Source organism: Erinaceus europaeus, chromosome 11 (assembly GCF_950295315.1).
Source record: "Erinaceus europaeus chromosome 11, mEriEur2.1, whole genome shotgun sequence".
Lineage (NCBI taxonomy): Eukaryota > Metazoa > Chordata > Mammalia > Eulipotyphla > Erinaceidae > Erinaceus > Erinaceus europaeus.
In genome coordinates, this window is record NC_080172.1 from 8,953,648 (window position 1) to 8,981,527 (window position 27,880).

Below are 27,880 nucleotides of genomic sequence, written 5' to 3' on the forward strand. Positions count from 1 at the left end.
TTCTTGATTCCTCAAATTAGTCTCAACTCCTTACTGAATAATATTAGTGGTGGGAATCCCTTCTAAATGTATCACACATGTATGAAATATATAAAACATATCATAATTGCCTGAAGTAATACATATTAATTGAATATTTTCTGTTTTGTGTAGAATATAATTACTCCCTTAATTTGTTTTTTTTTAATGGCTCTCAAGTTTTGCACACAATCACTATTTCCAATTGGAACAGTGATAGGGCTACAGAGAGACTTTGTGTCTTTGTGTCTTCTGTAGAAACAGAGAGAGGAGAGCCATCACACCACTTGGACATCCCCAGACTCTTCAGTATTAGTGTTGTGCTCCAGTCAGAATGTGCTCTCCCCAGAGAGCAGCCTTTCCAAATAGTCTTTTTTATTTCTTTAATTAAGGTAATATTGGCTTACAATACTGTATATGTTTTAGGGGTACATCTTCACACTTCTTTATAAAAAATTTTTAAAAATTGTTTAATTTATTACTGGATAGAGACAGAGAGAAATTGAGAGGGGAGGGCAGATAGAGAGGGAGAGAGACTGAGAGACACCTGCAGCTCTACTTCACCACTTGTGAAGCTTCCCCCCTGCAGGTGGGGACCGGGGACTTGAACCCAAGACCTTGCATGTTGTATTGTGTGTGCTTATCCAGGTGCACCCTGGTTCCCACCTCTTCAAATATATTGTTACCACATTTATGGCTACCACGGTCATATCCATATTGTCTCCATCACTGTCCATCGAACCGCTCCACATTTTTAGTCTCTCTCTTTCTTCAACCTTATTTCTTTCGCTAGAATTCAAGGACTTGTTTTCAATTGATTTTATCTTTTTCTTGGCTTTGTTTTTTTAAGAATTTAACAATCATTCTTATCACACATTGAAGTGTATGATGTCCTCTTTAAATATAGGTTATTGAAATAGAGACCAATGTTTATAGTTTTATTTTAGACTATGCTGATGTGATTTAAAGAAATGGAAATGGCAGGGCCTGGTGGTTGCATACTTGGTTGAGCGCACATGTTACATTGTGCAAGGACGTGGGTTCGAGCCTCTGATCCCAACAAACAGGGGGAAGGCTTCACAAGTGGTGAAGCAAGGCTGCAGGTGTCTCTGTCTCTCTCCCTCTCTATCTCCCCTTCCCCTCTCAACTTCTGGTTGAACTCAACTCTAGCCAATAAATAAAGATAATTTAAAAAAAAAAATTTAAAGAGAGAAATGGTAAAGGCCAGTGGGACATTAACCATAGGATTGTTTTTATCATCTATCAACAAGCTAAAGCATGACTCACATCAAGTTTTATTAAAATAGGATCTAATATTATCTAATAAAGCCACTTAATATTGTCTGTAACTGCTTTTGTTACAAATAAAGCAATGTAGTGTAGGTTCAACAGATACCACATGGTCTGCAGAACCAAAATCATTTACTATCTGGTCCTTTTAGAAAATATATTATAGGAAGCTGGGCGGTGGCGCAGCAGGTTAAGTGCACATGGCACCAAGCACAAGGGTAGGCATAAGGATCCCAGTTTGAGCCCCCGGCTCCCCACCTGCAGGGAAGTCACTTCACAGGTGGTGAAGCAGGTCTGCAGGTGTCTATCTATTTCTCCCCCTCTCTGTCTTCCCCTCCTCTCTCCATTTCTCTCTGTCTTATCCAATAACAATGACAGCAATAACAATGACAATAACAACAACAATAAACAACAAGGGCAACAAAAGTAGAAAAAATAAATTTATAAAAACAAGAGAGAGAGTAAAGAAAATGTATTATGGGGGATGGTACACCTGGTTAAGCGCACATAGTACGATCAAGGATCCGGATATCAGACCCTACTTCCCACCTGCAGGAGGGGAAGTTTCACAAGTGAAAAGCAGGTCTGCAGGTGTCTTTCTTTATCTCTCGATCTCCCCCTTCTCTCTCAATTTCTCTCTGTCCTATCCAATAACAACAACAACAACAACAACAAATGTGATATCCCTCCTCCTTGTCATTTCTCCCAAAGCATGTCACCAGGGAACAAAATATAGAATAGTGGAAATGAGGTTTGCTTCATGAGTGACTGCCCTGTGTTCTTTGCTTGGTTACTTCTCTGTTGTCATGATATTAAGATTCTTCTTCTTATTTTTTTAAATGAGCATCTCACATTTTCACTTCACAGTAGACCCCAAAAAATCACACAGCTGGTTCTGGATAAACCAAGATAGTGTTGGAAGTTATGCTGAATGCAATGAAATCAGTTATCAACACTGGGTCAAACTGGGCTCTCTTTTCTCCTCCTTTCATCTCCTTGTTATTCCTACTTATTTTTTTCTCTTGCAAAACTCTCTTTACCCTGACCTTTGTTGACTACTTATGAATAAACTAACACTGTAAATGAGAAGGAGTATGATATGAAAACCAAGTTACTTCTATTAAGAGATTGATTAGGGAGGGTGGGCACATAAGAGGCAGCATCACTTCTAGTAAAAAAGGACTCTGAGGCCAGGAAAGTGACCTCTTGGTGATGTACTCCTGCCTTGTGTAGTTGAGAGCCAGGGTTCAGTCTTGTGTAGTACATGAGAGAAACAAAGACGAAGTGAATAGAGTTCCATGGATGGTGAAACAGTGCTCTTCTCATAATTAAAGAAGGGTGATGGTGGGGGTGTTTGCTGGGGAGTTGGCATAGTGGTAAAGCACATACATGAGGCTCTGGGTTCAATCTCCATTTTGTTGTTGTTGTAGTAGTTATTGTTATTGTAGTTGTTGGATAGGACAGAGAGAAATGCAGGCAGGAGGGGAAGACAGAGAGGAGGAGAGAAAGACAGACACCTGCAGACCTGCTTCACCGCTTGTGAAGCGACTCCCCTGCAGGTGGGGAGCCGGGGGCTCGAACCGGGATCCTTACACCAGTCAATCTCCATTTCTAAAAGCACTGCATTAAAAAAATAAATAAAAGAAGAAACAGATCCTACACAATGTTGGAATTTAAACTTATTTCATAACAACTGAATGCAATAAAATCTAGGATTGAAGGAAATATGAAATCTTGCTTGACAATTTAAAAGAATGAAGAGCTTTTTATATCTCTTCAAACTAGAGCACTACAAAGCTGTTTAAATATCCTTTCTTTAAGGAGATAAGATGATCAAGTGTAGTAACTGAGCAAGGGAAGAAAGCAGATGGTGAATATCTTACCATTGAAGTTGGATGTGAAACAGAAAACATCATATCGGCTTTTATCTTTATCCCAAAACCCATAGTTCCTGACTCCAGGCACTGTATTCTGGCCTCCGCAGGGTTCTCTGGGCTTTGTGATGGGGTACTGCACAGACCCGTCGCTGAGCCAGCCGGCGTTGCACCAGTCTAGCCCGCCCCGCCAGGCATCATACAGCTGGTCAAAGGAGGCAATCACTGCGTCCTGGTCCAGGCAAGCTTGTTGCGCCTCATGGAAGTTAAGATTGTAACGCCCCAGTCGTGGGAAGTAAGGAAATAGCACACCTGTCCAAAGAAGAAGTCATTTAATGGCAAAAAAGAAACAACGGTGAGCAGATAGTATTTCTTTCCACCAAATAATCATGCGAGGTTACTGAACTCAGAACTTCCTGCACAATTTCTTTCAGGAATAAGGACATCACAGAAAGCCAAGTTGTATCACCCGATGAATGTGAAAACATTATCGTACAGAAACCCCCTCTTGCTAAACTGCAGTGAATTCATTCAGAGTGATCCTTCAAGGTCTTACTTTCTATTTTGAAACATAACTAGAAACCGCATCTTAGTATGTATGATGTCAAAAACTGTCTCACTGACACAACAATTAGGTGGAATTTATCACATGAGCCATTTTAAGAGAAAGCATACTCTATTCAGGAGAAATCATAATTCACTGATAGTATAAGTAGTGCACAGGAAATGTTTTATAAGTTATCCCGGCAGACTATAACAAGAAAATCCAGTGGCTTAAGTCAAGCCATATCCACTGAGTGCCTCTGCAGGACACGTTTGTCCTTCTAGGTCAGTCTAACTGGCGGCATCCACGAGAGGCAGAGGTCCAGGAAGGCATCCTGATTCCATCCAGTTTTCTCAGCTTCTTGGCTGAGGGATCAATAAGCTGAATCATAGCCAAAAGGGAGGAGGAAAAGATTTTCTGAGTTGCCACTACCCCCTGAAGTGATGGGAGTGAGGAAAGACTGGGAAGTTGGGGACAGCTCTGAGAATTCTGCCCAAGTATCAGCAAAGAACTCTGGGAAGGAACAATGTTCTCAGTCTTTCTATAATATTGTTGATTGCTATGATGGATTCTGTAACACAAGCTACTCATAAATTTCTAACAACCATCTACTTGTTATTCATTTGAAGCTTCATTCCTGTTGAGAACTATTTCATCAGTGAAGATAATCATACTTATCAGAGGATTTAACCTTTCCCAAGATTCTATATTAAAAAAGAAAAGTTCTGACAGATAATTCCAAAGCACATATAGCCTTTCAAAAGCGTTAATAAATAACATTTTGAAGAGAGAAGTGATTCAAAATTAAAAAGAAAGTAAAACACTTTGTGAGCCAGTGAATTAGCTCACTTGGATAGTCCCCAAGTTCAACACTGGCTCTCGCTGCACTGAATGAAACCTTCAGTGCTATTGCTTTCTTCACTTTCTCTTGCTGTATTTGAATCCAATAACAATACAGTCTTCCAGAGCAAATACAAACCCTATAATTTGGGCATAGCATTTAATCTGGTATTGAATAATCAATATAATTAAAGACATTTGTATAACTATAGCCAAATGATAGCTTAATCACGATCATTAAAAATATATACTTCCAGGGCAGAGGGTAGATAGCATAATGGTTATGCAAACAGACTCTCATGCCTGAGGCTCCAAAATCCCAGGTTCAATCCTCCACACCACTATAAGCCAGAGCTGAGCAGTGCTCTGATTAAAAAAAAAAAAAAAAAAACATATATATATATATATATATATATATATATATACAGATTTCAATTTTGTATATAATCGGCCATACATTGATGATCTTATGCACATTACATGGAAATTGTGAAGTCACTCATAATCATCTTCTTCAGGTTAGTATTAAAGTTTCCTCACTTTTTTTTACTTCATAATGATATTATATTTATTTTTATCTGCATTTATAGTTTCAATTAAAATGAGGCCTTATTGCATGTTAAAATATATGTAGATAAAATAATAGTCTATGAGTTTTTCTTAAAAGTTGTCTAGTGGGAGTGAGTGTGGATAGGCCAAGATGAAATAAGTTTGGTTGTATCATAATTTTTGAAGCTGTATGATGATGAATTTGAGAATTCATTTACAAGTCTTTGTGCTTTTCGAAATGTTTCAGTGGTTATAATAAGAAAGAAGTCATGAAACTTTGTTCTACCTTGTTGTAAAGCTGAGTCTAAATCCAGTGGAACTGGACATTCACTAGCTTTAGCATTTGTTGTTCGCAGCTTGGTCTTTGAGGTATTTATCTCTCATACCTTTGATGCCTCACTCCTGCTTTATTTATTTATGTATTTACTTATTTATGCATTTATGTATTTATTACTGGATAGAGACAAAGAGGAATTGAGAGAGGAGGAGGAGGTAGAAAAGAAAAGAGATAGAGAGATCCCTGCAGCCCTGCTTCACCACTCGTGAAGCTTTCATGAAGCAGGTGGGGACCAGGGGCTTGAACCTGGGTTTTTCTGCACTGTAATGTGTATGTTCAACCAGGTGCACCACTGCCTTGGCCCCACATCCCTGCATTTTCAAACTCTCTAGAGTTTGGAAGCCCTGGATTCTAATCTGTGGTCCTAATGAAACATCTCTTCATTAATATCTCTCTGTGATCTACAGTTTATTGTATTTGAAAGTTTAGGTCCCACTGGAGGTGATGCACCCAGTAGAGTGCACGTGTTACTATGTGCAAAGACTTGGGTTCAGGTCCCCAGTCCTCACCTGCAGGGAAGAAGCTTCATGAGTGATAAAGCAGTACTTCTATCCCTTCCTTCCTTCCTTCCTTCCTTCCTTCCTTCCTTCCTTCCTTCCTTCCTTCCTTCCTTCCTTCCCTCCCTCCCTCCCTCCCTCCCTCCTTCCTTCCTTCCTTCCTTCCTTCCTTCCTTCTTTCCTTCCATCCTTCCTTCGCTCCCTCCCCCTCCCTTCCCTCCTTTCTTTTTTTCTTTCTTTCCTCTCTATTTCCTTCTGTAGGGAATTGTGAGGATATGGTAAAGCTTGGTGGGACCCCCCACTGAAAAGTGAGGGCCTGAGAGGCACGACCAATCCTATCAGTCTCTCTCTACTAAGAGGTGGAGCAAGGAAGGACACAGCCTCCAGAATCTGCCCCGCCTATCAGCCTCCCTGCCTCACAACAGCCCACTCCCTTATTATCTACAGAATCATTGTTTAGCCTGAAAGTCCCCTCCCTACTTCCCCACCCATTCCATTCCTTTGATCATATCTGATCTGTCTTCTCTCTGCCCTCAGGACCCGCCCTCTGGCTGCTAGTTACTGATAACCTTGCTTTCTCGTTCCTTTAATTGATTAAACCTCTTGCTCAACAGTTACTGGAAAAGTCCTGGCCCCTCCCTCAGACCCTTTGCCTCCCTACCATATATGGTGTACACATGTCACTTCCTCCTGCGACCCCTTATAAACCCTGCTTTGCTGTTCAATAAACGGATTTGTGCATGAAGCATTCCCCTGGTGATCTCTGGTGTTGCCTCTTGCTCCATAGGGAAAGATCCAGTCGCTCACCCCTGCTGCCCTGGGACATTCCTTCTGGGCCCCCCGCATCTGGGTGCAACAGAGTGGGTAAGCCCTAAAGTTTTTGCCTGGGAAGAGGCCTCCCCACCCAAGAGTCCGACAGGAATAGATAGCATAGTGGTTATGTAAAGAGACTTTCATGCCTGAGGCTCCAAAGTCCCAGGTTCAGTCCTCCACACCACCATAAGCCAGCGCTGAGCAGTGCTCTGGTTAAAAAAAAAAAAAAAAAAAAAAAGGGAAATATATATATCTGAGCAAGATATTTTTATATAAGGTCAAGTCAGAGCAAAAAAATTATACTAATAAGACATGCATGTTTGTAATTTAATAAAATGAATAGTATATTATGCCTAATGAATTGTAGTTTTAGATTAATATAAATATTTTTTGGAGCCCAGGTTTTTTGGACAAAATAACTAAAATGCACAGGAGAGCATAAAAGTAAAGGTTCATTAATGAGATAATCTGCAGAGGTTTTCTTTTTTTTCTTTTCTTGCACTCACTGTATTTATTTTTTATCATCTCCTTCTCTATGTAGCAATACATAAGAATTCCTTTGTATTGGGGAGTCGGGCTGTAGCGCAGCGGGCTAAGCGCAGGTGGCGCAAAGCACAAGGACCGGCATAAGGATCCCGGTTTGAACCCCGGCTCCCCACCTGAGGGGAGTCGCTTCACAGGCGGTGAAGCAGGTCTGCAGGTGTCTGTCTTTCTCTCCTCCTCTCTGTCTTCCCCTCCTCTCTCCATTTCTCTCTGTCCTATCCAACAACGACAACAACAATAATAACTACAACAATAAAAAAGAACTAGGGCAACAAAAGGGAATAAATAAATAAAATAAATATTTAAAAAAAAAAAAAAGAATTCCTTTGTATTTAAATTTCTTCTTAAACTAAATGAAAGAGGGAGTTGGACGGTAGCACAGCGGGTTAAGCACAGGTGGCGCAAAGTGCAAGAACCAGCTACTGGATCCTGGTTCGAGCCCCCTTCCCCCCCCCCCCACCCGCTCTTCACCTGCAGGGGAGTCGCATCACAGGCGGTGAAGCAGGTCTGCAGGTGTCTGTCTTTCTCTCCCCCTCTCTGTCTTCCCCTCCTCTCTCTATGTCTCTCTGTCCTATCCAACAACGACAGCATCAATAACTACAACAATAAAACAAGGGCAACAAAAGGAAATAAATAAAAATAAATGAAAGGAGGCTAAACAGGGAGAACTGAACAAGGCCTGATACGAATGAGGCTATCACATACGATGGAGTGTATTGTTCTTCAACTAAAAAATCATGTAAGAAGACAAAACATATGGCAGGAGAATTACAAATCAGTCCTAGGAAGTAGAAGGAATGTCCAGTAAACACATGCCTATAATTTATGGACTTTAAGATCAGCATTCTAAAAAAAAAAAAAAGAAAGCATCCTTCATTGTAAAGAAACATTGAAATTTGTGAAGATAATGTGATATATGAGACACCGAGGAGTGGAGCTTCACTAATGAGGGAGAGACAGGATGGTAAGGGCAGTCAAAAAAAATACTGGATAGAGACAGAGAGAAATCAAGAGAGGAGGGCAAGATAGAGAGGGAAAGGCAAAGAGACACCTGGAGCACTCCTCTACCATTTGCAAAGCTTTTCCCTGTAGGTGGGGGCTAGGGACTTGAACCCGGGTCCTTGAGCATAGTAATGTGTGTTTAAGCAGGTGTGCCACCACCCAGGCCCAGTAAGGATATTTTCCATTGTTTAGCTTTGTATGCATGCTGCTTTTTGAAACTACTACATGTATTGTATATCTAAGAAATAGTATGTCTCCATATCCCATATGCCTTGAGTATTCCGTGTTCAGTGTTTTACATATGCTGAACCTTTGAAAAATTACATCTTTACAAGAACGTTGAAATGAATCTAGTTTACTTTCTTGCTAAATTAAGTCTCCCCAGCTTCTTTCCAGAATGCAGGCTGTGTATGTTAGTTGGTACATGTCCTCAACAAAGCATGCCATTATTTTGAAACAGAGATGATTTCAGAAGTATGATAAAAAGAGGATTCAATCTGAATTTCTCAGTAACAGCGTAATGATGTCGTGTTCTGAATAGCATGACACAGAACCCGACTACTGTTCATTCAGTTCCATTACACGTTTCCCTATTTCAAATGGTTTTATTTTCGCATATAGCTGTTGTATCTATATATCAAACATGAAAGCTGGAATCATAGACAGACTGCAAAATACAAATGACTAGAAAAAAAAGCAAGCTTTGTACAAATGGTTTGATTTTTCATGCCATCACTATGGTAACTGCTAGACATGATTTGTCATAAAAAACATGACAAACTCTCGTTCTACAGCAAGTTTAACTAGGTTTATAGACACTCACCTTGTAAGTCTAAAGCTACTACAGCAGTGTCATCATCTAGTCCTTCAATGACCTCACACTTGTATCTTCCGTAATCCTCCAGACTAAGGCCTGTGATCACCAGAGAAGCGTCATTCTCGCTCTCTCTCTTCAGAAACACCCTACCCTGGTAGCTTCCATAAGTCTTTTTGTGGTATCCCATAGAAACGAAAACATCTACTTCCTTGAGGTAATCTGAAGTTAGCTTGGTCCACTTAATTCGGATTTTGTGGGTTCCTGAGCCAAATGCTGTAGGGTCTCGATAAAATCTGCACGGAAGTGTAACGTTGCCACCTCTATGTGAGAACACCTTGTCTTGTTCTGCTTCCACAAGAAGGCGGGGGGCATTTTCTGCTGTGATTAAAGAGAAAAGAACGTTAATAGGCTTTTTAAACTTCTCAATAGCAGCCCTGAAGAATATATGACAAGAGCTGTGCTTAGTGATGAGTTCTCTGCTTTGTTTAATAGTAGTAATCTCCTTGAATTGCTCATACACGTGACTCTGTTAAGGTAGTCATAGTTTTCAAGCCACTATAAAATCGAAGAATATGCATTAGAATCCCTAAGATTAAGATTATAGAGTAAGACTTTATGGTCATCTTAAGTATGACTTTATTAAATTAAATGATCATGTATTTTCTTCAATATTTAAATACTGGACCTAGAGAAGCAATAGTGATAAACTGAATATCTTATGCGTATATGTCCCCAAGTTTCAAGTTAGTTAAACAGATTTTATTTCCCAGATCAGATTTCTAATACAATAAATTTGTTTCTAATACCATAAATATTGCAATGTAGAAGATAAAGCAATGGGTAAAGCATTGGATTCTCAAGCATGAAGTCCTGAGTTTAATTCCTTACATTGCATATACAAGGGTGATTCTCTGTCTTTCTCTCTTTTTAAAATTTTTATTATATTTATTTATTTATTGAACAGAGAGAGTCCGAAATTGAGAAGGAAAGAGGTTAAGAGGGAGACAGGGGCCTGTAGCTCTGCTAACCACTCATGAAACTTTCCCCCTTTGGGTGGGGACCAGGGTCTCGAACCCAGGTCCTTGAGCATTGGAACATGTGCGCTCAACCAGGTGCATCACCCCCTGTTATTCTATAGTTCCATCTCTCTCTCTCTCCCTCTCTGTGTCTCTTTTTCTCATACATACACACAAATAAATAAACATTTTTAAAAATCTGTACTACATATTTTGAAAAACTATAAAGCATTGTACACTCTTTATTTTGACAGAAAACTTAGAATGAGCTCAACTGAGTGGCATCTATTAAAATCTATGCCTGTGATGTGCTATGCTCCAGCATTTCAGGTAAAAAAATATACATTTTATTTTACATAAAGGCAAGAATCAGAAAGATACTTTACAGAAAGGTTTATAAGATTTTTTTAAAAATAAATGTCAAAAGAATTTAAGTTCTCCAGGTGTCTCTACAATTACATTTACTTTCTGAGTACTTTTTCTAGTTTAACTTATTTTAAACTCCTACTCCCTCTCTATTTGCTTTCTGCTATGTCCTGTTTCTTATCCTGCTCACTTTTCTTTCCTTGCTCTTTTGTTTCTCTCCTCCCTTCTCCAAGGACTTTACTGTCTTTCAGAAAGCACTGCAATATTCCAAGCCTGCCAAGTCATCAGAGCTGCAGGTCTCTAGAGATTTCTAATACAAGGTCTCTAGAGTCCTGGTGGTTATTTTCACATCTTGGCTGTCGTTGGGGTTTTCCCGGGTTTCCACATTGTATTTTTGACCTTGACAAAATCTCCTGAGGGTGTGCAAGATTACAAGTGAGAAAGCAGTATATGAAGTGAACGTGCACCTTCTCACCTCTATGCAGATTTCAAAGACTGGCCAAAGCTCCTTGCCTTGGAGCTTTGTGGTCCTTTCAATCCAGGGCTCTTAGTTTCTGAATAAACTTTGACTAAGCATCACATCAAATACACAAGTCACCAAAGAAAGTCATATGTCAGACACACGTCAGAGCTGGTTATTGAATGACGTACATGGAATTCAGATGTGAAAATAAAGAGTATCATGGTGGTGGTGGGGGGATGGTGCAGTGGTTGGGACATTGGATTCTCAACCTTGAGGTCTTGAGTTCAATTCCCGGCAGCACATGTGCCAGAGTGATGCCTGGTTCTTTCTCTCTCTCTCCACCTGTCTTTCTCAAAAAAAGTAAATCAAATTCTTAAAGTAAATAAATAATTCTTAAAAAAAAAAGATGGGAGTCGGGCAGCAGCATAGCTGGTTAAGCGCACATGGCGCAAAGCAAAAGGACAGGCTTAAGGATCCCGGTTCAAGCCCCCGGCTCCCACCTGCAGGGGAGTCGCTTCACAAGTAGTAAAGCAGGTCTGCAAGTGTTTATCTTTCTCTCCCCCTCTCTATATTCCCCTCCTCTTTCTATTTCTCTCTGTCCTATCCTACAATGATGACATCAATAACAACAATAACTATAACAACAATAAAAAAACAAGAGCAACAAAAGGGTAAAATAAATATAAAAAATAAAATTAAAAAAATATCTGAAGCAGACTCAGTGTTTTAATTTGCATCACATAGCAATCCACATTGACAGTTTAAAAAATGACTAATTCTTAAAGCCAACTTCAGTTCTCAGAAATCAAACACTTACAGCAATCAATACCTTCACTTTGTAAAGGTTAACAGATTTATTAAAATGAATCACAAGTCCAACTCATTAAGTATTTTTTATAGACTCTACTCTTCATTTTCTTATTTAGGATCATAAACTCACGAGAGATTAAAAATTAAATCAAATTCTATCCTACAAATAATTACCCAATAAGTTGATCCAAATACTACTTAAGTATCTCTGTCTTCTCTCATGGAGGAGAAAAAGGCCCTTCTGGCTAAGTTTGATCATTAACACCTATAGCCATGGGGAATAATGCTCTTCAATACTTTATGAGTACACTTGGAGTTTGTTTTTTCTATGCTGGGGTAAGATTAGAAATGACACAGTGTTATAAGAAGCTACTTCAGGAATCAGGCAGTGGTGCACCCAGTAAAGTACATGTTACTATGCACAAGAACCTGGCTTCAAGCCCCTGGCCCCCACCTCTAAGAGGAAATCCTCATGAGAGGTAAAGTTATGCTGCTGGTCTCCCTTCTGCCCGTCCTCTCTCCTTCCCTTTCAATTTCTTTCTGTCTCTATCCAAGAAATAAATACTGAAAAAGCAGACTTATGATTTTCAAGTTATTTTTCCCCTCTAACCTTAAAATGAAATGCACTGGGATACTATATAGTGGTGCAAACAAGGGATTTAACATGGTCGAGAATTTGGTCTAACCTCCATGTACCATGACCTCCCTGCATTTTCCCCACGCAGGGTGCACAAGCTCTAAAATCCAACTTCATCATATATGAGTGAGGGCAGTTATAACCACCATATATTGTCACATAAAACTAGTAGAAACACAGCACACAGAATAATGACCAACCAGAAGTGTGTGCTCAGTGCTGACAGTTCTTACTATAAACTTTTTATAGTGTTTCTCAAATGTGATAATATTTGTTTTTTAAGATTTTAATTTTATTCACTAGGCCATGACTCAGCTTGTCCTTAGGATGGTGCTGGCTACCAAACTTGGGACCTCCAAGACTCAAGTATGAAAATCTATTGCAGAAACCCTTTTGCTATGTGGAGTGAAAAAAACAATGCATGATACACCAGCTGTGTTATAAATGGGACTTGGGGAAGTTGGGCGGTAGCGCAGCGGGTTAAGCGCAGGTGGCGCGAAGCACAAGGACCGGCGTAAGGATCCCGGTTCAAGTTCCCGGCTCCCCACTAGCAGAGGAGTCGCTTAATAGGCGGTGAAGCAGGTCTGCAGGTATCTATATTTCTCTCTCCCTCTCTGTCTTCCCCTCCTCTCTCCATTTCTCTCTTTCCTATTTAACAATGACGACATCAATAACAACAACAATAATAACTACAACAACAGTAAAAACTACAAGGTCAACAAAAGGGAAAATAAAAATAAATAAATAAATAAATAAATAAATAAATAAATAAATAAATAAATAAATGGGACTTGGAAGTTACTATGTGGTCCAATGTAATCACGAGATATCCCAATATGAATACAAAGTCCTATGTCTTGCCACGTCCCACATGGCCAAGGCTGAACGAAATCACTGAGAGAAAGAATTAGAGCTTGAGACACAGGGTAAGGAGGACTGCATCATAGATACAGTAACTTTATTTCTAAGTCTCTAAAATTTATACAGAAGGCAAGCAGTTCTACACACAATACAGGATTACACAAGGTCTCATGACTTACTGGCAGTTAGTTAAAGATCAATTGGTTACTATAAAGATCAAGCGGTTACTGGCATTTGCTTACTTCTACATATTATTCTATGATTATTCTTGTTCCCTAAGATTAATTTGTCCTGCCAAGATCAGCAGAGCATAAACATGGAATTTGCAGGGGTCCACTCAGAGGCCATGGTGTTCTTTTTCCATGCTTCCTCTTGGCAGCCTCACTTACTGAGGGCCTAATAGAGGGTCGCCTTCTGGTGGTCCCCTACACCAATGTGGCTCACAAATTAAAGACTTATAGAAAAGATCAAAACTTTCATACAAAGAAATGAGACATAATTTCCTTCACTGTGAATAGATGATGACTTATGTGGCATACTATTGAGAGAAGGACAGATACTAGAAATCCACTGGTTTCCAACAAAAGAAATCTAAACAAACAAAAAAAAAAGTCAGAATGTATGCAGTTCTACCATCTTTCTTTTTTAGTTTATTATTTAAACTTTTATTATTGGAGGGATTCATAGTTTACAGTAAACAGTAAATGCAGTTGTTGGTACATGTGTAAAATTTCTCGGTTTTCTGCAAATCACTCTGACCCTCCCTGCCTGCATCCTCCTCCACTATTGTTCTCCAGGATCTGTAAGCTCCTTTACTTTGGTGCAATATATCGAACACAGTCTGAGTTCTGCTTTGTGCTTCCCTTTCTGTTCTTATTTCTCAACTTCTATCTATGAGTGAGATCATTCCATATTCATCCTTCTCTTTGTGGCTTATCTCACTTAACATGATTCCTTCAAGCTCTATCCAAGATGAGGTGAAGAAGGTGAAATCATCAGCCAGCTACTCATCTGTTGTTGGACACCTGGGTTGCTTCTAGGTTTTGGCTGTTACAAATTGTGCTGCTGTGAACATAGGTATACACAGATCTTTTTAGATGGACATGTTGGGTTCCATAGGTATATCCCCAGGAGAGGGATTGCAAGGTTATAGGGTAAATCTATTTCTAGCTTTCTGAGAGTTCTCCAGTTTGCTCTGCACAGGGGTTGGACCAATTTACATTCTCACCAGCAGTGCAAAAGTGCCCCCCCCACAACTTCTCCAGCATTTGTTGTTGCTATTTCTTCTAATATATGATGTTTATCTCACTGCTGTTTTTATTTGCATTTTTCTGACAATCAATGACTTGGAGCCTTTTGTCATGTCTGTTGGCCATTTGATCCATACGCTCAGTGGGGGAGAAGTGATAGGATGAATATAAAAAGGGCTCTGAACTCCAGCTCCACCAGCACTCAGAGAGAGAGAGAGAGCAAGAAGGAAAGGGAGGGGGACATATGGAGGTAGTTATGTTGTCCTGAGTGGCTTGGAAGGGAAGAGAGGATTCAATCAGAAAAAAGAAGGGGCAACTATGTATAAATGTGGACAGATAGTTGTAGAGATGATGGTTGGCTCATGTCTGCAACCTTAGGGGAACTGTGATGGATTGCAGTGGGGAGACTAAAGATTCAGAACTTTGGTGCTAGGAATGTTGTGGATTCAAACCCCTGTTGATATTTAATTCTGTAACATAAAAATAAATAAATAAATAAATAAATAAATAAATAAATAAATAAATAAATAAATAAAAGTTGCCACAGGAAGTGTACTAAGTCAGAAAGGAGAAAACTTAGTCCAGGAAAAAAGAGTAACAAAGGGAGCCACGTATACTGATAACAAACTTTAAACCATTCTGCCAATAGGTAAGTTTTAAATCTCACCACTGGACTTCAAGCCTGGATCAGAAGTTTGAGATTAATGCTGAAGTCAAAACAACTTGATTAATACGGTAGCAGTAGCAATGTAAATAAAAGATACAAATAAATCTTGACCGCTAGAATACATATAACTTGCTTTTCTTATTTTTAAATAAAAGAACAAATAAAACTAAGTAGTGTATGCATGTTTACATTTAAAGTGTAACTTGTAAATTATAAAATTTTATTGTATTTTTTGCCTCCAGGGTTATTGCTGGGGCTCAGTGCCTGCCCTATGAATCTACTGCTCCTGGAGGTCTTTATTTTTTTCTTTTAATTGGATAGGATGGAGCAAAATTGAGAAAGGAGGGGGAGATAGATACCTCCAGACCTACTTAACCACTTGTGAAGCAGCCTTTCCTGCAGGCGGGGACTTGAACCAAGATCCTTGCAAGGGTCCTTGAACTTAGTACTAAGTATGCTTAAAACAGTGCATCACCACCCGACCCTCTAAATTATAAAGTTTAATATTTCTGTTAATGAGACTCAATGGCAGTGAAAGACTTAATGCCCTTCAAAGACCACGGTTGTCTCCAGGGGAAATAGCAAGATCTCATTATTTTACAAACACTGCTGTGAAATCCAGAGGATACCATTTGGTCACAGCAAATTATGAAAGAAATAGCATGACCAAACAACTGATCTTTGTATTGCTATATAATTTAGGTGAAGTCTTTTAAACAATAGAACAAAAACAATTGCAGAAAACCAGTTCATAAATACAATATTGAATCTGTTGTTCTTAGTTGTAGTAAAAGTACACTTTGGGGAAGAGCTTATTGCCAAAGAAACATAGGCGACAAAAAAGAAAAAGGAGAAATCATGAATCAAAAAATTTAAAGTAGTATATTATGTAAATAATATGTCTGACATAGTTATTTTCTTACTGGTGTTTAGATGATTAGAATTCAAGTTTTTTTTTTTTTAATTTCCCAGAGCAGGAAAATGTAAACTATAGGGCTAGAGAGGCTGGTATACTTCATAAAACACACCGTGTACAAAGACCCAGGTTGAAGCCCTTTGTCACCACCTGCAGGAGAAAAGGTTCATGACTGATAGAGCTGTGCTGCACATGTCTCTCCTTTTTCTTTCCTTCTCTACTACTTACTTTTCTATCAAAGAAAAATGGAAGGAAATAAACAAAGACTGTCGGGAGGTTGGGGGTGGTAGCGTTGGCATGCAGGCACCAAACTCCAGCAGTAACCCTGATGGCAAAAACAAACAAACAAACAAACAAGCAAAAACTAACAGACCAGGAATTCTATTTAAGTAGCTAAATGGGATACAAAGTAAGAACAATAAAAATCCTCTTCCGAGAAAGTCAGGTGGTAGGTAGCACAGCGGATTAAGCACAGGGTGCGCGAAGCTCAAGTACTGGCATAAGGATCCCGGTTCGAGCCCGGGGGTCCCCACCTGCAGGGGAGTAGCTTCACAGGCAGTAAGGCAGGTCTGTAGGTGTCTATCTTTCTCTTCCCCTCTCTGTCTACCCCTTCTCTCTCCATTCTCTCTGTCCTATCTAACAACGACGAGATCAATAACAACAATAATAACTACAACAACAATAAAAAAACTAACACAAGGGCAACAAAAGAGGAAATAAATATAAAAAAAACTTCTGCATTAGAAATACTACTATCTTCGTTTTAATTATTTTGAGGTAAGAGATGCATAGAATTAACTTGGTGAGTTTGGCCATTTTACTATCTTGGTGAGTTTAACCATTATGCTATCTTCCCTACTTGAGGTAAAGATAGATGTATGTGGAAAAGCAGCATCTATGGAGTTTGTTACTACCTGTAATCTCACGTATGTACTGAGGGTCTTAGAAGGAAACTTGGTGAAAAGAAGGGGAATTAATATCCTGTTAGAGGGTAAATTTAGCTTTCTTCCCCAGCATTTCTGATCCAAAGGTTTCTGAGTCACTGCTTTATGACTCAGCCTCAGAAAGGACCTGACCTGGAGAGGGAAGGAGATGAACTAGAATAGCAATTTTATTTTTAAAAAATATTTATTTATTTATTCCCTTTTGTTGCGCTTGCTGTCTTATCGTCGTAGTTATTATTGTTGTTGTTATTGATGTCGTCATTGATGGATAGGACAGAGAGAAGTGGAGAGAGGATGGGAAGACAGAGAGGGGGAGAGAAAGATAGACTCCTGCAGACCTGCTTCACCGCCTGTGGAACGACACCCCTGCAGGTGGGGACCCTGGGCTGGAACCGGGATCCTTAAGTCGGTCCTTGCACTTTACGCCACGTGAGCTTAACCCGCTGCGCTACCTCCTGACTCCCTGCAATTTCATTGTTACCCTCAACCCTCAGTTACTACTTGATTTCAGTTTCAAGCTATAGATCTTCTCTTACTCCATCTTCACTTTACTTTAAGCTCATTATGTCCTCTTTCTACCACTTGTGTAAGTTTCAAAGGTATGCCTCTTCGCACACATTATATAGGAAATGATTCCTAAGAAATACAATGTAGCTAACCACATTGCTAGCCTGTGAAAGGTGAGATAATGGCAAGATTTATATCTTTTTAAATATGTTTCTTTATTTTCCCTTTTGTTGCTCTTGTTGTTTTTCATTGTTGTTGTAGTTATTATTGTTGTCGTTGTTAGACAAGACAGAGAGAAATGGAGAGAGGAGGGAAAGACAGAGAGGGGGAGAGAAAGATAGTTACCCGCAGCCCTGCTTCACCACTTGTGCAGCGACTCCCCTGCAGCTGGAGAGCCGGGGACTTGAACAGGGATCCTTACTCTGAGACCTTGCACTTCGTGCGTTCACTTAACCCGCTGCGCTACCACCGGACTCCCCAGGATTTATATCTTCACTGCCTTTCAACCACCAAGTTGCAGACTCTATCATGATGCCATCCTTGACCTCCCTTGCAGACGACTTCACCAATGAGCTCTGGAACCTCACCTCACCTCTCAGAACCCTGCTACATTAGGGACAGATAGAAACAGGCTGGGAGTATGGATCCTCCTGTCCAGCAGTGAAGCAATTTAGAAGCCAGACCTTCCACATTCTGCTCCCCATAAAGAATTTTGTTCCATGTTACTAGACATGAGTATAGATATGGGAAGCTTCTAGTGGAGGGGATGGGACATAGAACTCTGGTGGTGGGAACTGTGTGGAATTGTACCCCTGTTATTTTATGACTTTGTTAGTCATTATTAAATCACTAATAAAATTTTTAAAAAGAAATCTTGGGAAATTTTCACTATGTGTACTTTCCTATTTTTAATTTAAATTTTTTTTTAATTTTTTTAATTTTTTAATTTTTATTTTATTTATTTTTTCTCTTTTGTTGCCCTTGTTGTTTTATTGTTGTAGTTATTATTGTTGTTGTTGTTGTTGTTGGATAGGACAGAGAGAAACGGAGAGAGGGAGGGGAAGACAGAGAGGAGGAGAGAAAGATAGACACCTGCAGACCTGCTTCACCGAAACTAAGTCAGTCAAGAAAATTTAGCTAAAAAATAATTTTAAAAGGGGCTTTGTGTGGAATATCTCTAGAAAAGTACTCCAAAAAATTGGTAGTCATGATTACAGTGTAATGTTGAAAGACTGACTTTTGCAAAAGGTTTACTGCTCTATTAATAAAAATTCATTTTAAAGTATATCTTTATTGGTAGTTTTGTACATGTGTAACGTATCAGTTTTCTATACAATTCAACCCTCTCTAGGTCCTTCTCTGCCATGATCATGTTCCAGGGCCATTCTGAACCCTTCCCCTTAGTCCCAGAATCTTTTATTTTGGTGCAATACACCAGCTCCAGTCCAAGTTCTGCTTAGTGTTTTCCCTTCTGGTTTTATTTTTCAACTTCAGCCTATGAGTGAGATCATCCCATATTCATCCTTATCTTTCTGGCTTATCTTACTTAACATGATTCCATCAAGTCCTATCCAAGATGAGGTGAAGAACTGAAATCACCACTTTTAATATCTGAGTAGTATTCTGTTGTGTATATAGACCACAACTTATTCAGCCACTCATCTGTTACTGGGCACCTGGGTTGCTTCCAGGTTTTGGCTATTACAAATTGTGCTAAGAACAAACATATGTGTACACAAATCTTTTTGGATGAGTGTGTTTGGTTCCTTAGGCTATATTCCCAGGAGAGGAATTTCAGGATCTTAGGGTAGGTCCATTTCTAGCCTTCTGAGAGTTCACCAGACTGCTCTCCACAGGGGTTAAACTAATTTACATTCCCAACAGCAGTGCAGGATGGTTCCTTTGTCTCCACAAACTCTCCAGCATTTGTTGCTGCTACCTTTTCTGATGTATAACATTTTCACAGGAGTGAAGTGGTTACCTCATTGTTGTCTTTATTTGCATTTGACAGTCAATGACTTGGAGCACTTTTTCATATGCTTGTTGGATTTTGGATCTCTTCTCTGTTCTTATCCTTGCCTCATTTTTTGATGGGGTCATCTGTTTTGTTGTTGTTGTTGCTGAGTTTGGTGAGGTATAAAAATTGTTTTAAAAAATGTATTCAAAACATGAAAGTTCATCTCATTTTCCCATGCTGCCAAGTGCTCTTGTCAAAGGTAAAGATTAGTTTCTGTATTTGTTTTTTGTTAAATTTTATTTATTCCTTTTTGTTGCCCTAGTTGTAGATTTTACTATTGTTATTGATATCATCATTGTTGGATAGGACAGAGAGAAATAGAGAGGAGGGGAAGACAGAGAAGGAGAGAGAAAGATAGACACCTGCAGACCTTCTTCACCATTTGTGAAGCGACCCCCCTGCATATGGGGAGCTGGAGGCTCAAACCGGGATCCTTATGCTGAGCTTTGTGCCACGTGCACTTAACCCACTGCGCTACCGCCTGACTCCCTTAGTTTCTGTATTTGAACTCTGAAGTTCAGTGCTGAAAATTTGATTAGTGAAGCAAGCTTTCCACTGTAAAGTGACCTTTGCTGTATCTCAGCATCTATGACCTGGACTTCTGGTCTCATGGACACAAGATCATGTTCTTCCTAACCTTTCCTGCTCACCTTTCTTGAGAGGCTACCTTCTCTTTATACTGAATAGTATTCAAACCCCACTGTTGCCTGTCAGTCATTAGTAAAAGTCTAGAATTTGGTATTCTCAAAATTCCTAAAATAAGTTGTGTTTGGGGCCAGGTGGTGATACACTTGGTTAAGCATAGACATTACAATGCAGAAGAACCCAGGTTCAAGCTCCTGGTCTCCACCCACAAGGGGAAAGCTTCATGAATGGTGAAGCAGGCCTACAGGTATTTTTCTGTCTGTCTCCCCTACTCTCATCCTTTCACTCTCAATTTCTCTCTGTCTCTATCCAATAGTAAACAGATAAAAATAAATTTAAAAGAGGATGTGTTCTTGCTGTGGAACTCTGCTTTATCTGATGTGTTGTGCTATATTCTTAGGCATTGACCATCTCCAATGCTCTTTCTTTCTGTAAAGCTAAACTGATTTTGTAATGGGAAACTGTCTGACACCAGCATGTAGTACTGTTTGCAGTGATGTTGGCTACGACCTTGTACTGTGTATTCAAGCTTCAGAGCAATGCATAAGGACAAATGCTACCACTAATTAGCATCTGAAATAAGACATATGGCATTATTTTTAAAAAATTTCAGGATAGTGGAGCTTTGACTCTCAGAAGTTTGTCTTGCGCAAATCTCTGCTTTTAAAACTGATCAAAGATAAACTTCTCTGCTTGAAATATGCATCAAGAGACATCAAGTCAGCTCCAGGCTGTCAGTGGAGCACAATGTAAAGACCATTGTTCTGAGATATAAAACTGTGCTAATAGCCTGAAAAAATATAGTCTGTCTTCGGAATTCTTTTTTCTTTGTCTCTTTCTACTAGCAAGAAGTAAAATGTGATCAGAGGCCAGCTCTGTTCTACTGACAAGGTTCTGTGAGGGCCTGTGCTTCCTTGCTCTTACTTTTTTTTTTTTCCAGCAATTGCAGTTTCTTGATTAAGTGTAAGAAATACATGTCTTATACTTGGGTCACTTAAAAAAAAAGAAAGAAAAAGAAAATGGGAGAGTGGGGAGAGAACAAGAGTGAGAGAGAGAAGGCTGCAGGATCAAAGCTTCCTCCAGTGCAGAGAGGACCACTTGAATTACAGTGATATTCTTAATCTAAACACATTTTCTAGGATTTCAACTGTAACAGAGGTTTCTTTCAAATGATACTGAGAAACCAAAACATGAACCTGAGTCACTCTTTTTCATTATGCGATAATTAACCACGCATAGTTTAATTATTGGAAATGTGTCATTATGTAGTGAAGGAGTAGAGCTCAGATCTATTTGTCTCTGCTCAGACCACTTCCACTCTGCGGTGAAGGGCAAAGGTCAAGTTATTTGTAACTTTCAGAAAGAACATTGTTTTGCATACGATTGACATCTTCATTTGGTAGGAAAGATGACAAGATAATACCGACACAGAGAGGGATAGAAAAAAAAAAGTTGGGAGGTTCCTGGAAGATGGCGGACTGAGAAGCTGCTAGTGGCTTGAGCTCTGACCACATCTCCAGGAAACAGTAGTATTTTCTGCCTTTAGTAGGCCAGTCAATAAGGGGTCCTAGCGGTGACACCAAGGAGGTGACTATAACTTAATTTGGGTTAAGAATTAGAGTAGGAAAAAAGGGGAAAAATTTTTTTTCCTTTTAATTTTTAAGCATACCTCCTCCCCCTTGCCATCCCCCCCCCCCCATAACCAGTCCCTGGGGACCAGCTCCTAGCAGGCTCCCCTGCTAGGAGCCTCTTTCTTTACCAAATTCCTGTCCCATCAGGGGGTATCATTCATTCTAAGTCTATACCCTTCTGAAACCTCTGGCCTTTTTTCTTTCTAGGTAGCCAACCCCACCCCACCTCACCCCACATATCTAATTAAATAATTAAAAATAAATAAATTAAAAAAAAACCAATACTTTCACTGCTCTTTTATGACTGTTCTATTTCTTATCTTTTTCTTTTCTCTCTCTCTCTCTCTTTTCTTTTTTTTCTCTTTTTCTCATTCTTGTCATCCTTTCTTCCTTAATCTTATGGCTTCCAAAGCCACAGCCCCCAACCCCCACACCACCAAACAGTGTGCTTTTTTGAATTCACTGATACACATTTGGGAATTATTTTAGGGAAGAATTCTGACTCAGTGTGGACTCTCACTAGGAGTGTCTCTGATCAACTTCCCTTCCTCCTTTAGCCACCCCTAGAATATACAGTGGATAGTAGATTTGCATAACTATTTCAGCTATCCTTGTCTAGTCCTGAGGTTTTTTTGTTTTTTTTTTCTCAATCTTAACAATCAGCTGCCTCTGATCACAAGGTTTGAGGTAATCTGGGACAGGGTTTTTTTTTTTTTTTTTACCCTGCTCTATTTTACTATTAATATTATGTAAAGGCATATATCTTCCCCTCCTTTAGGTTGATCAGAATTAACTCTTAGCACATATTTCAGTGCTAGGGTAGTGGGCATCTTATCTATTGTGGGAGGAACTTGTCTACTTAATCCTACCTCCTCTACAGACTCTCCCCTCCCTCTCCCTCCTAGATAATCAAAAAATTAAATTAAATTAAATTAAAAATAAAGTAATAAAAAACTCTCCTTTCACTGCTCTTTAATTACAGCTCTTTTTCTTATCTTTTCCCTTTTCTCTCTCTTGTCCCTTCTTTCTTTTTCTTTTTTTTTTTTTATCTTGTCATACACTTCTTCCTTCCTTCTTCTTTGCCTTTCTGAATTTGTGAATTATTTTGGGGAAGAAATCTGACTCAGAGTGGACTCTCTATGGGTGTATCTCTGCTCTAGTTCCCTTTCCCCTCTTGTTACCCCTAGAATATACAGTGGATAGTAGATTTGCATAACTGTCTATTCTTGCTATCCCTTCTTTCTTTTCTCTTTCTTATTCACTGGGATTTGGTTACTATTTTTTCATGGACTGGAGAAATTGTTTGGCTAACTGGTAATGATTAAACTGCTTCAATACTTGCTTCAGTTGCTACTGTAATTCCTGAGGTTGGTGAGTGCAATTGTCATAAAGGTATTTAGTACAGTGTTTTTTGTACTCAAGACACAACAACTGAGGAACAACAGAGCTTATAAAAAAAAACATAAATCAAAAAAAATAAACACATAAATCAAAAAAATGGGTAGATCAAAAACAAATAAAACTGCTACTCCAATGAATGAAGACAACAGCCCAGAAGAAACTACAAATCAGCCAGAAGTAACCATAGATAAGAAAAGTATGCAAGCAATAATAAACTTATTAATCACAGAAATGAAAACAAGACTGGAGGAAAGGAATGGCAGTATTAGGGAAACAACAGTTGAGACCCCCAAGGAAAATACTGATTATCTTGAGGCAATTAGAGAACTGAAAGCTGAAATAGCTGTAATGAAGAAAGAAGCTGAGGCAAGGGAAAGCAGACTAACAGAAGCAGAAAACAGAATTAGTCAGACAGAGGATGAATTAGAGAAAACGAAGAAAGAGGTGAAAGAGCTTAAAAAGAGATTGAGAGACACTGAAAACAACAACAGAGACATATGGGATGATCTCAAAATAAGTAACATTCGTATAATTGGCCAGCCAGAGGAAGAAAGAGAGGAAGGGGAAGCAAACATTCTAGAGGAAATAATACAAGAAAACTTCCCAGAACTGAATAACAGAAAGGAATATCAAGATTCAAGAGGCCCAGAGAGTACCAAACAGAATCAACCCAGACCTGAAGACACCAAGACACATCATAGTCACAATGAGAAGAAATAAGGATAAAGAAAGGATCCTAAAGGCTGCAAGAGAGAAACAAAAAGTCACATACAAGGGAAAACCCATAAGATTATCTGCAGATTTCTCCACTCAAACTCTAAAAGTCAGAAGGGAGTGGCAAGATATCTATCGAGCCCTGAATGAAAAACGGTTTCAACCAAGGATAATATATCCTGCTAGACTTTCATTCAAGCTAGATGGAGGGATCAAAACCTTCTTAGACAAACAACAGTTAAAGGAGGCAACCATCACCAAGCCGGCCCTGAAAGAGGTTCTAAAAGACCTCTTATAAACAAGAACGTCACTATAATACTTGCAATATATCAGAGCAAACAAAAAAAATTTTTTTTTGAACAATGGCACTACAATACATTAAATCCATAATATAAATAAACATCAATGGCTTAAACTCACCCATCAAAAGACACTGGGTGGGGGGATGGATCAGAAAACATAACCCAACCATATGCTTGCTTGCAAGAATCCCATCTGACACAACAAGATAAACACAGACTTAAAGTGAAAGGATGGAAAACTATCATATAGGCTAAAAGGACCACAAAAAAGGGCAGGAACAGCCATTCTCATCTCAGACATGATAGATTTTAAATTAAATAAAGTAATAAAAGATAAGCAAGGACATTACATAATGATTAGAGGATCAATCAGCCAAGAAGACTTAACAATTATTAACATCTATGCACCCAATGAGGGACCATCTAAATACATTAAGCACCTACTGAAAGAATTTCAAAATTACATCAATAGTAATACAGTAATAGTGGGAGACTTCAATACCCCACTCTCACACTTAGACAGATGAACAAAGCAGAGAACCAATAAAGATACAAGAGAATTGAATGAAGAGATTGACAGACAAGACTTCTTGGACATTTTCAGACTCCGTCACCCCCAAAAACGGGAATACACCTTCTTTTCAAATCCACATAACACATACTCAAGGATAGACCACATGTTAGGCCACAAAGACAGCATCAATAAATTCAAGAACATTGAAATCATCCCAAGTATCTTCTCAGACCACAGTGGAGTAAAACTAACATTTAACAACAAACAGACAATTATTAAAAGTCACAGAATTTGGAAACTAAACAATATACTCCTTAAGAACCACTGGGTCAGAGACTCACTCAAGCAGGAAATTCAAATGTTCCTGGAAACAAATGAAAATGAAGACACAACCTATCAAAATATCTGGGACACAGCTAAAGCAGTACTGAGAGGGAAACTTATAGCCATACAATCACATATTAAACACCAAGAAGAAGCTCAAATGAACGACCTTACTGCACACCTCAAGGACTTAGAGGAAGAGGAACAAAGGAACCCTAAAGCAACCAGAAGGACAGAAATCACTCAAGTTAGAGTAGAAATAAACAACATCGAAAATAAAAGAACCATACAAAAGATCAATGAAGCCAAATGTTGGTTCTTTGAAAGATTAAACAAAATTGATAACCCCCTAGCCAGACTCACCAAACAAAAAAGAGAGAAGACTCAAATTAATAGAATTGTAAGCGATGGAGGAGATATCACAACTGACACCACAGAAATCCAGAGAATCCTGCGAAACTTCTATAAAGAACTATACGCCACCAAGCTAGAGAATCTGGAAGAAATGGAACAATTCCTAGAAGCATATGCCCTTCCAAAACTGAACCAAGAAGAACTACAAAATCTAAATGCACAAATCACAGACAAAGAAATCGAAACCGTTATTAAGAACCTCCCCAACAACAAAAGTCCTGGACCAGATGGCTTCACAAATGAATTCTACAAAACTTTCAGGAAACAGTTAGTACCCATACTTCTTAAGCTTTTCCATAAGATTGAAGAAACAGGAATACTCCCTTCCATGTTCTATGAAGCCAACATTACCCTGATACCAAAAGTTGATAGGGACACAACAAAAAAGGAAAACTACAGACCAATATCTCTGATGAACATATATGGCAAAATATTAAACAAGATCTTGGCCAACCGGATACAGCAACATATCAAAAAGATTGTTCATCATGACCAAGTGGGATTCATCCCAGGAATGCAAGGCTGGTGCACCGTCCGTAAGTCAATCAATGTAATTCACCACATCAATAAAAGCAAAGCCAAAAACCACATGATTATCTCAATAGATGCAGAGAAAGCCTTTGACAAAATCCAACACCCATTCATGCTCAAAACTCTACAATAAATGGGAACAGATGGGAAATTCCTCAAGATAGTGGAGTCTTTATATAGCAAACCTACAGTCAACATCATACTCAATGGACAGAAGCTGAAAGCATTCCCCCTCAGATCGGGGACTAGACAGGGCTGTCCACTGTCACCATTACTCTTCAACATAGTATTGGAAGTTCTTGCCATAGCAATCAGGCAAGAGAAAGAAATCAAAGGAATACAGATTGGAAGGGAAGAAGTCAAGCTCTCACTATTTGCAGATGATATGATAGTATACATAGAAAAAACTAAAGATTCCAGCAGAAAACTACTGGAAGTCATTAGGCAATATAGCAAGGTGTCAGGCTCCAAAATCAACATACAAAAATCAGTGGCATTTCTTTATGCAAACACTAAATCTGAAGAAGAAGACATCCAGAAATCACTCCCATTTACTGTTTTAGCAAAATCAATCAAATACCTAGGAATAAAGTTGACCAAAGAAGTGAAAGACTTGTATGCTGAAAACTATGAGTCGCTACTCAAGGAAATAGAAACTGATACCAAGAAATGGAAACATATCCCATGCTCATGGATTGGAAGAATAAATATCATCAAAATGAATATTCTCCCCAGAGCCATATACAAATTTAATGCAATACACATCAAAGTTCCACCAAGCTTCTTGAAGAGAATAGAACATCAAAACAGCATGGTACTGGAACAAAAATAGGCACACAGACCAGTGGAACAGAATTGAAAGCCCAGAAATAAATCCCCACACCTATGGACATCTAATCTTTGATAAGGGGGCCCAAAGGATTAAATGGAAAAAGGAGGCTCTCTTCAATAAATGGTGCTGGGAAAACTGGGTTGTAACATGCAGAAGAATGAAATTGAACCACTTTATCTCACCAGAAACAAAAATCAACTCCAAATGGATCAAATACCTAGATGTCAGACCAGAAACAATCAAATACTTAGAGGAAAACATTGGTAAAACACTTTCCCACGTACACCTCAAGGACATCTTTGATGACTCAAACCCAATTGCAAAGAAGACTAAAGCAGAAACAAACCAATGGGACTACATCAAATTGAAAAGCTTCTGCACATCCAAAGAAACTATTAAACAAACAAAGAGACCCCTCAAAGAATGGGAGAAGATCTTCACATGCCATACATTAGACAAGAAACTAATCACCAAAATATATAAAGAGCTCAGCAAACTTAGCACCAAAAAAGCAAATGACCCCATCCAAAAATGGACAGAGGATATGAACAAAACATTCACTACAGAGGAGATCCAAAAGGCTAACAAACATATGAAAAACTGCTCTAGGTCACTGATTGTCAGAGAAATGCAAATTTAGACAACACTAAGGTACCACCTCACTCCTGTAAGAATGGCATACATCAAAAAGGACAGCAGCAACAAATGCTGGAGAGGATGTGGGGACAGAGGAACACTTTTGCATTGCTGGTGGGAATGTAAATTGGTCCAGCCTCTGTGGAGAGCAGTCTGGAAAACCCTCAGAAGGCTAGACATGGACCTTCCATATGATCCAGTAATTCCTCTCCTGGGGTTATACCCCAAGGACTCCATAACACCCAACCAAAAAGAGGTGTGTACCCCTATGTTCATAGCAGCACAATTCATAATAGCTAAAACCTGGAAGCAATCCAGGTGCCCAACAACAGATGAGTGGCTGAGAAAGCTGTGGTAT

The 27,880-nt window shown here is 39.1% G+C and overlaps 1 protein-coding gene across 2 annotated transcripts in view; it reads right to left on the reverse strand.

Moving 5' to 3' along the window:
• HAPLN1 (hyaluronan and proteoglycan link protein 1) overlaps positions 1 to 27,880 on the reverse strand; it is an 81,448-nt gene that overhangs the window by 1,467 nt on the left and 52,101 nt on the right. For both annotated transcript variants that reach the window (XM_007518831.2, XM_060201135.1), the window contains exons 3-4: positions 9,131 to 9,502; positions 3,192 to 3,494 (exon numbers count right to left, since the gene is read on the reverse strand). In XM_007518831.2, the coding sequence (XP_007518893.1) occupies positions 3,192 to 3,494; positions 9,131 to 9,502 (675 nt within the window). The remainder of the gene's footprint in view (positions 1 to 3,191; positions 3,495 to 9,130; positions 9,503 to 27,880) is intronic.